The 9,585-nt window shown below is 44.3% G+C and overlaps 1 protein-coding gene across 2 annotated transcripts; it reads right to left on the reverse strand.

Annotated features, from left to right (window-relative positions):
* Window positions 1-4,794: 4,794 nt before the first annotated feature.
* On the reverse strand, window positions 4,795-7,927 carry LOC115674607 (FT-interacting protein 3). 2 transcript variants are annotated; one of them, XM_030597047.2, is made up of 2 exons: window positions 7,788-7,927; window positions 4,795-7,512 (listed from the first exon to the last, which is right to left on the reverse strand). In XM_030597047.2, the coding sequence occupies exon 2, from the start codon at window positions 7,397-7,399 to the stop codon at window positions 5,072-5,074; it is 2,328 nt and encodes a 775-aa protein (XP_030452907.1). In that variant the 5' UTR covers window positions 7,400-7,512; window positions 7,788-7,927; the 3' UTR covers window positions 4,795-5,071. The 2 variants fall into 2 exon arrangements, with proteins under 2 accessions (XP_030452907.1, XP_030452909.1); XM_030597049.2 differs by having other exon boundaries at window positions 4,795-7,524; window positions 7,788-7,926.
* Between the last annotated feature and the right edge of the window lie 1,658 nt (window positions 7,928-9,585).

A 9,585-nucleotide genomic window follows, 5' to 3' on the forward strand; every position in this document is an offset into this window, starting at 1 on the left:
AAAATTTCATATATATCTCTTAGAATCGTTATTTCCATGTTCAGTACATAGTTCGGTTCATTCCTGCCCCATTTGTCATCCTAGAAACCTGCGATGAGCCACTCCTTATCTAGGCCCTCTAGCCCTGGTGATTACACCCTGCTTTCGTTGGATCAGGTCGTTACGGTAGCTCCCTCTCCTTGTCAGACTATTGTTGTTTTCAAAATGTCCTCTTCTTCTTATAAGCGATAAACTAGGAATAAATCCAAGGGAATCAGTGAGACTTAGCTCACATGCTTGAAGGATGGAGATGAAGTGCATATAGAGACCCAATGCACGCCAAGAGAGAAGGTCTAAAATAGTAGAAATTAAAATCTTGCTATTGTTCTATTTTTTTTGTTTTGGTCAATTTCAAAACCAAAATTAAAAGTTTAATCCAGCATTGACCATCTAACAAGAATTCTTCAAAGGTAGAATGTCCCTGAATGTTGTCTCCCCTGAATTACTGAGAGTTGGAAATGACAATCTGCTAAAGTTCAAAATTATTATCGTTTGACGCTTTCAACTCTCGGGTCTTATCAAATAAGTAGTTGTGTAACATCTTATAATTGATTTGATTTAACTAAACATGAAAAATATATGCATCGTCTTGTTATAAATCAATACATATGTCAAAGAATCTCTTGCCGTGGTCAATCCAACTAACAATATATCAATGTACCTTATTTTCGAAAGTTTTCAAACGCGATACCCTGAATGTCGCTCATAATCATTGAAAATATCTATTATGATGTTAACGTGCCAACTTTTTTGTAGAAATTTATTTAATCTTTTCTAATTTAGATATTTAGTACTATCTTTTGATAGCATGTATGAAAATTACAGGCTTGTCCAATTAGCATTTGGTTGTGCATGGGCAATAGGGTTGATGGGGTTGGCCCATTATGACTTGTGCTTCTTGACTCTAGAGCCCAACAATAAGCCCACATTTTTCTTCTAATTACATCCCATATTTCTTCGAGGGGAGAATTACAATTCAACCCTCCGGGTTTTCGGGATTGTTGCAAATTACCCCTCGACATTTCAATTTTTTACAACTTGCCCCTTGACTTTTTAAAACTGGTGGCAATGTGCCACCTAGCATCGAGTCCAACCAAATTTTTGCAACATATATGATTATGTGATGGCACGCGATTAGTCATGGACGGCAAATTGGTCATGTATATTTTGGGATAATTACATGAATGATCCTTGAACTTTGATCAAATACGCAATGTCGTTCTTTGACTTTTAATTTATTTAATAATGATCTCTGAACTTTTGATACATGTTCAATCTAATCCCTAGATTGTATGAAAATGTTCAATGTTGTCACTAAAATTGAATAAATGGAGGGACATCATTAAAGAATTTCATATAGTTCATGACTAGATTGAACATGTATCAAAAGTTTAGAAATCACATTGAACAAATTAAAAATTCAAGAATAACATTGCACATTGGGTCAAATTTCAGGGAACATTTGTGTCATTTCCCTATATTTTTAATACATGCGAGAAAAAAATATAGGGATTACTCAAAAATGTATTTCAAAATTCCTTATCTATGCTCATCTAGTCTCAACTCCGGTCAAATTGTCGCCAGAACTACTATAGTCACATGCTCTCACACGTATCATATTTATGGGTTATTCTTTTACTTTTTATATGTTTTCCCTACGTAACTCAAACGTCGTGACTTGGTCGGAACTCCGAGTGAAATTTGATCGGAGTCACAGCCCATGGGACACGCGACCGATTTCTAAAATCCAAGGGGCGAATTGCAAAAATTAGTACATCGGTGGGCCGATAAGTAATTTGCCCTTTCTCCAAGAAAAATAACTTTTCCTTGTGCGATATGCGGAAGTTAATGCGTTAGTGGATGTGATCATACCTAGTGGGCCGTTTCGACGTACACTGAAGTGAACGCTTTTGTTTCTCTTTGGTTCAGGAGCAGAAAGTAAAAAAAGTTAAAGCACCATCTCTAGTTAAAGACGCGAACTGTCGAACCAAGTCCGAGGCAGTTTCCTCGTGTACGATTCGTCTAGTCCAAAAGGCTGACCTAAATCCCGATCCAAAAAAGGTAGACAAAACCCTACCCTTTAATATACATTATATTATATTGTCGCCGTGGTTAATTAAATGTACATAGAAAAACAAAAGGTGCCAATTTCCTCGACATTATTTAAAGAGAAAAGCGCACGAAAAGGAGGATTGAAAGAAAGTGTAGAAGACGACGCAACGATCCTTAAAAGGGGTCGATGCCCAATGGCGTGTGGGCTCACCAAAAGAGAGTGCTTTTGATGTTTTGCTGAGGTGATTCTGATATTAGATTTCGTTCAAGATCAGCTGATTTTAAGGTTTCAAAAGGTTCGAGGTGTGAAATCAGTGCTATAGAGTGAAAGAGATTTATAAAATACGAAGTTAAATAAATGGCAACCGCCCCAAGCGAAAGATGTATCTAGTAATAGCGATTAGACTCGTTGTATGGACAGAGTATAATCAAACAACGGCTTCGGGCGACATGTCAAAACCGGATTGGGTCGCAACCTCTAGAACGTTTTCTCTAATAGAAGATGAAAGAAGTGAGGTCATCATCTGGACCCTGGGATCACCAAGATGTAAAACAATTAGAAGGTATTTTCACTTTTTAGGGAATTAAAAATTTTTGAGGAAATTGGAGATACAAGACGTGCCAGTACTAACGCGTATTAAAATAAGAAACGCACACCCCCACAAGATGAAGATAAGTCGCAGAGCCCCTTGCAGGAGCTTTGGCTCCCTTTACTCGACATGTTAAAGTTAGTAATCGAGTCGAGTCGAGTCGGGTCGCATAGAGTTCGAAACCCCTAAAATGTTTTTCTCTAATGGAGACGATAGAAAGCGTGATAGACTCATGAGATTGGTGATACGAATACAAAGTTCTCTCTCTCCCCAAAGGGCGAAACGACAAAATAAGAGAGGGCATAGAAAAAGTCGAGAGTAGTAGCTGTAAAGCGGGAAGGTCCCCCCACCTATCTGATGGAAAACCCCACACAAACGCAAAGAAAGATAAATGGGATCCTAGGAGAATTATTGAGAACTGAACCACTTGGTACGTTTCATCAGCGGGCCAAGAACGACAGCCGCGGCAGCTGAAATTACCAGACAGCTTCCGCCACAGATGGCTGTTCCGCTTTTGTCCGTTTCCCTCTCTCTCTCTCTCTCTCTCGCTCTGTCTCTCTGTCTCCGGCTCTTTTTGCTTCTGAGAGAGTTGTTTTCCTATTCACTCACGGCCCAAATGGTAACAATGGGTGTGGCACGTTTGGAGTACCACTTCTGCCTGTCAAATTCACGTTCTGCTGCTGATAATTGCGAGAAATTATTGTCCCGCCAGCAAGCATTGGCTCTGCCGATGGATTGCGGGTTGCTGGAGAGGACCCATCGGCACGGTCGACCTAACGTAGCGGAAGATCAGGGCTCGATTTTCCGTGACCCGAGCGGCACGTGGAGATTCATGATTCCGTTTTCTAAGCCCAAAGGAACTCGTAACACAAAGACCCTATCCGAACCTATGGTCACGACAAGACAGGTCATTCGGCACGGATTTAAGAAACGCGAGAACGAATCTCGACCGTCGAAGATGTGCAGACTGCGTGCTATGCAGATGACGAATTTAATATGTAAGTTCACCTCCCAAGATTATCCAAATCGATGCTTTCTTCTTTAATAAAGACAGGTGAATACTAGAAGGAGTATCATTATCCATGCCCCCACATAAATAAGATGAGTCGCATACCGTTGTCCAATTCCCCAACTCCCTCCGCTTATCTCGCCGTTCTTATTCTTTTCATTAAGGCACGGGTTTCCAAAGACGACATCAAACCATAAAAAAAAAAACAAACATTCATGTGAAAGGGAAACGACCCTTCACCTTCAAGCAAAAGACCTCATTCTCAATAAAAATGAAAAACTACTTCGAGTCGTGTCCCCATTGAGCTCACATGGGACGGACGACAACGACAGCAATTCCACACCATCCATGTCCCATTTCATCACAAACCTTTCTCTCTAAATAATCTTAAAATTCTGAAACTGTACTAAGATTAATTTGTGCGACCAAATATACGACTAAGCAACAAACATCAAATAGGACCCACTCATTTAAATATCGACTTGCGACGCTTCTCTCCATGCATTTTGCAGTTGTCATTGTCCTCGGGACCTCAATACAAGATAAATTAGCAAGACCCTACACATGATCCTTCATGAAGTCACTGTTAGTCAAACCAAATAAATCGCTTTCGCAAAAATCACTTAAGACCATGCACTACACGCCATGAAAACTACACTATCTACTCGTTAATTCTCAAAAAGCCTCCATGGATCACCCTGACAATGATATATTATAGAGATGAACTCCAGCATTGTCGCTTTCCTCCTAACTGCAAGAGAAAGGTCGGCGTAGTCGCGCGGCGACATCATCACTCACCAGTAGAGAATGGTAAAAATCTGATCCGACCCAGCTGAACCGAATTCGAGACTTCAGAAATTGCGATTCAAAATGCAACCCAAGCATTCTAAGATAGCAATCATAGCATATGCCATGGTATACTACCCTCCTCATGCACAGAAACTTCAAGAAATTACTAACTAAGAAGTAAAGAGCGAGGGACAGATACGTTTGGAGAATTTGAGGTTTCAGGTCCATGGGATTCAGTTCATGTCAGGCCACCTTATCTTTTAACATGCGTTTGGGATTGGGTCAGTTGGGCCTCCTGTACCCAAATGGAAGAGATTTGAACCAAACAGATCTAAGAGATTTAACAACGTAGGAAAACCTACAAAATTACACACAGAGAACATGAAATCTATCAACGGGACAGTCGGTTCTTTCCGTGAAAAGAACATAAATTTAGAAAGGAAAATTCGCAAAATCTAACCACCTTCGGGAGAAGGTCACCCATTTATAACATTACCACATTCGGCCGCCAAAGAAGGAAAGCAAGAAAGCTTAACCCGTGCCGGAAACTCCTGCCGCATCACGAGAAGGTCGACACACACAGACGGTGTTCTCACAACATACAGTCAGTTCTCGCCGGTAGCCTCCTGAAGAAGTTGAGTGGCACAGAAGGAAGCTTGTGCCGGAACCTCGGGTGCCTCAACACGTAGAATCCCGTGAGGAGAGCCACGACTTGGAAAGGAGTGACATACAGAACGATGGCAGCGATCAAACAGAATATGACAAACAGAGCAGTTGCCCTTGGATCGCGCCAGCTGAGCAAGGATTGGAGCCTCTCTCCCTGAGTAGCCAAGTCCCCAACGACTGTCTGGATCCTCCCAGCAATGCTCCTCAGCCGATCATATCTCATCCTCACGATATCAGAAGGTCGGGAAGTGGGGAAAGTGTCGAATTCTTCGTCAAGCTCATCGGGATGCGCAGAATCCGCATGCGAGAGGCGGGTGTCCATGTGAGGTGGATGTCTGGGCCTCCATCTGTAGTACCACACTCCAATCATGAAGAGGTAGAGGAAAATCGTGGGCAGGATGAGCTCGGGGTATATAACTAGTATGATGAACAGGATGTGGATCAGCACGGTTGTTATCGGGTTTTTCCAATTGCATATCTGATCAAACCATTTTCCCACAGCAATTAGACCGCTCAAGACCCCCATGATTCTGAAAAAGTTGGCCTTGCTTCGCCTCATGCTCCACATGTGCGAACCCACATCAAGCATGTATTCCACGACCTCCTTCCTCAGTGGCGGCTCCGCCCGGCTCAGCCTCATTGACACGATCTGAGTGGCCTGGTGCCTCAAGCTATCTAGCTGACTCACGGTTAATGGATAAATATAGTGCATTTTGGGCAACAGGGGCTGTGAGTACATGTGCATCATGTTGAGCAAAGAAGAGCAAGTGAATCTCACGGCTAGATGGATTTCGCCCATCTTCTTCACTCCATTTGGGTGCAGAACGAGGAGTGGATACGAATGGGTATATATTTTATCAGTTTCAAGGGTAGAGAGACGAATCCTCACCTTGCCGATCCTCGAATCCTTTGCAGGCCCATTCTTATCCCCTCCATGCAAATGGCAGTTATCGAATACGCCAATTGTGACGACGGTGCAGGGATCAGCAACCTCCCAAGTGTATTGCTCATTCCACTTAGGCATAAAGCTGTCTATGATGGTTCTTGTCCTGACCCACTTCTGCCCATATTTTGCCACACAATAAGCATCAGTCGTTCCCCGTCCATCTTTGGTCTTCATTGGCAACAGCCCCTGAGCGCTCAGAATTCCTAGCTCCAATATTCCAATGCTCGACTTCCACAGTTGTTTCGCAGTGGGTCGAAGATCGCTACTGTAGTGCGTCGACTCATCCAAAACGTGATAACCACCCTCCAAGCATATCCTCATGTGAATCCTGCTTGCAAACTTAGTGTCTTTCTTTTTCTCTCCCTCTACAATGACATGCTTCTCAAGATTGTGCCACCTTGTGTTCACAGGTTTGTGATCCAATCTCCGGTCCACATACTGCAGTGGGATTGCACAGCGTCCCAACACCTCATCCTTGTTGGGAGCAACTCGATCTTCCACACTCAAAATCAGGGGTTCCTCAAACGGTTCGGCCGCGACAAACATCAAATCCTCATTCCACATCGGGTTTATACTCCTGCTCAGAGAAATTTTAGTTCTCAAAGCCTGATTTCCAAGGATAGCCTTGACATAAACCTCCGGGTATCGACCCTTGTCGCCAGGCTGGAGATCCTGAGCTTCGATAACATTAACCCTCAAATACCAGAGCTTAGGGGAAAGATATACCTTTGAACGGATATTTGCAAGAGCATCGGTTCCACTAACCGTAGCTGCATCAGAATGCCACGCTTCTGGGAACGCTTCATCAGCTTGAGTGCCCATCCAAACAGCCAACATGATCTCTCCCTTCACCTTATCCCCCCTTCTGTCCTCCAACCTGTACCACTGCGGCGCTAGAGGACTATCCGGCGGAACCCGCTTCGGGACCTCGTTCAAGTCAAACAGCACTCGACCCATGAAATCGTCTTTCACGAAATCCTTATCCTTGACAGTGATCTCCAGCACCGAGGCCTGAAGCCGATCCTTTGAGAAAGCGAAAACCTGATTCCACTCGGGATTCGATTTCTTCTCAAAGTGCCGGGTCGTGCCCTTGTAGTTCCCGAGCTTGACTTCAACATAAGGATCGCAACTCCCGGTGACGTCTTTTGCAGGCAACTCCTTGGCCTTAACGACGCGGACATAGAGGTACTGCATTTGCTCGACGAGGTCATAGGTGCTCGTGAGCTTGTCGCCGGAGACCTTCCCACTGCCGAGATGGGGTTTGGTCTCCTTCAGAGAGAAATCTTCAGGAGGAGGCCTATGCATCATTTTGGCTCAAATGGGGGCAAAACACGGTCAGCAGGATAGCGAGAACTTATAGGTTAGCCAGATGGCAGTCAGTGAGCAATGACCGAGTTCGAATTCGAAAAGCTCCCAAAAACCTGAAAATATGGCTGCAGATTTGTTAGCCGTTAACAGTAAGCAAAACAATATGTTACCTAAATTGTCGGTGAACTCAAAATCAGAGCAAAATCATGATATCATCGGTCTCACAGAGAGAGAGAGATCGGTCCATATTCTAAGAACTCAATAAAAAAAGACATAAAACAGGATGAAGAAGACACCAGACCAAGCAGCTGAAACGTCTCCATTAAATGCAGAAATTCAAAAATTACTGACAACAATTTCAAAGGTTGCAAAGAATCGCTCCACTTACCTTCAGATCTGAAAGACTGAACCCTTTCCGAACACAAGCAAATGCAGCTGAACAGAACATGTAACCTTCGATTTCCAGCTCCCACAGCGCTTCATTCACCGACGTCGGACGACCGAAGATAACCCAAAAGAAAGGTGTGGGGAAAAACGATCCTGAAACCGATGAAACCCCCACTGTCACAGACTTCACGAGAAAGTAAAAATCAAGCGCTTTAAATGTGCTTTGAATGACTGTCTGCGGGGTAGTCAAAAGGGTCTCCCTCTCTCTCTCTCTCTCTCTCAGAAGCTGAAGATACCACACAATCTCCGGGTCACAAAATAATGAAGAGTGGAAGAAACCCCACCAACATTTTCTCGGAAACCAAGCAGGAAAAAACAAAACTTTGTTTCAGGTCTCTCTGCACACGTATTTTTTTAAGCATTTCAAGAATATGCAGGCACATTCCAGAATTTGCCGAACTAAAAAAGTACGTCCACTATTACGCAATGACAAAAAAAAAAAGCAAAAGAGAACAGAACCAATATTCAGCTCAAGCCCATGAAAAGGGCAAAAAGGTAGATGAATCTCGCAAAAAAGAAAAACAGAGGAAGAGGAAACCAAGTACCTAGAAGCCACAGACGAAGAGTCGCAGGCTCTCGGACTGTGAGCTATACACGACGGAAAAACCGCTGCAATGGAAGCAGCTTCCGTCTTCTTTCTTCTTTCTTCCTCTTCTCCTCCTTCTTTCCTTTTTATTTTATTTTATTTTTTTTTTGGTGTCTTCTCTCCCCTGTTTCTCCTTTTGGGAGATAAGAACGGAATGTTAGAGAGGAGAAAGCGAAGAGCTTTGGAGCGAGAGGGTGCTTTTGCTTTAGGTGGGGAGGAGGGATCTGACGGATCTGCGAGAACAGCACCACAGGAACGTCCTCTCCACTCCTCTCTCTCTCTCTCTCTCCTCTCTCTCTCTCTCTCACCTCCTCGCCTTTTCTTGGTCTCTTGTCTCGGTTGGGGTACAGAGTAAAGGGGGAGGGTGGGTCCCGCCTCGAGCGTGCGTAGGACCACGGTCGGGCCTCGGCACGTGCGGAGCCCCTGCATCGGGTGCGCTCCTCCCTCCTTGGTGCCGAAAAAGGCCAAGCAAAGCAAAGAAGAAAATTATTGAACGAAGCAAACTGGTACACACCGGTAGAGAGAGAGAGAGAGTGGGAGGGAGAACAAGGAATATCTGCTCTGTTCACTTTCGCACCGGAATCCCGAAACTGCCCATACCCTTTTGCTGCTGGGTCCGCGCTTCGTACGGGAATCTCGATTCCTCCTCCTGTCTTTCTTTCCCATTTTTCCTCTCCTCTCGCTTTTCGTTTTTCCTGTCCCGCCACCAGCAACCACGTTTTTGCCTCAAGCGAAACGATGATGATCTGTTTCTAGCGGCCGTGAAAGTTTTCTGGGCTTTGCAGGCTCGGCCTTGGCGAGTTTCGATTGAGCTTTCAGCGACGTTAACCTCTCTCTCTCCTCGTCGAGAAACGGTTCGGCTCGACGGGTTTGGATTTCTTTATCGAGTTCGACTTCGAGTTCGAACTGTGTTGACTGGACGAGGCGGTACCGGTCGTGTCATTGGGATGTCGAGGCATGTGGGTTGACGGAGACTGTGGAGAACTGATGTTTTTGATCTGATTAACTTATCGAATCCCGAACGAGACGGTATCGTCGAGATGTTTCGGAGCATTTGCGCCGGTCAAATTCGCGGAACTTTAGTAACGCAGAGAGAGAGAGAGAGAGAGAGAGAGAAAAGTCCTTGCACGGTAAAGAGCCATCTTTCTTTTGA

This window comes from Syzygium oleosum, unplaced genomic scaffold (assembly GCF_021117445.2).
Source record: "Syzygium oleosum isolate NSW1041296 unplaced genomic scaffold, Sole_v2.1 Sole_v2.25, whole genome shotgun sequence".
Taxonomy (NCBI): domain Eukaryota; kingdom Viridiplantae; phylum Streptophyta; class Magnoliopsida; order Myrtales; family Myrtaceae; genus Syzygium; species Syzygium oleosum.

Bases quoted from the DNA above. Each gene is read 5' to 3' on its own strand.
- LOC115674607 (XM_030597047.2), bottom strand. From the start codon at position 7,399: ATGATGCATAGGCCTCCTCCTGAAGATTTCTCTCTGAAGGAGACCAAA.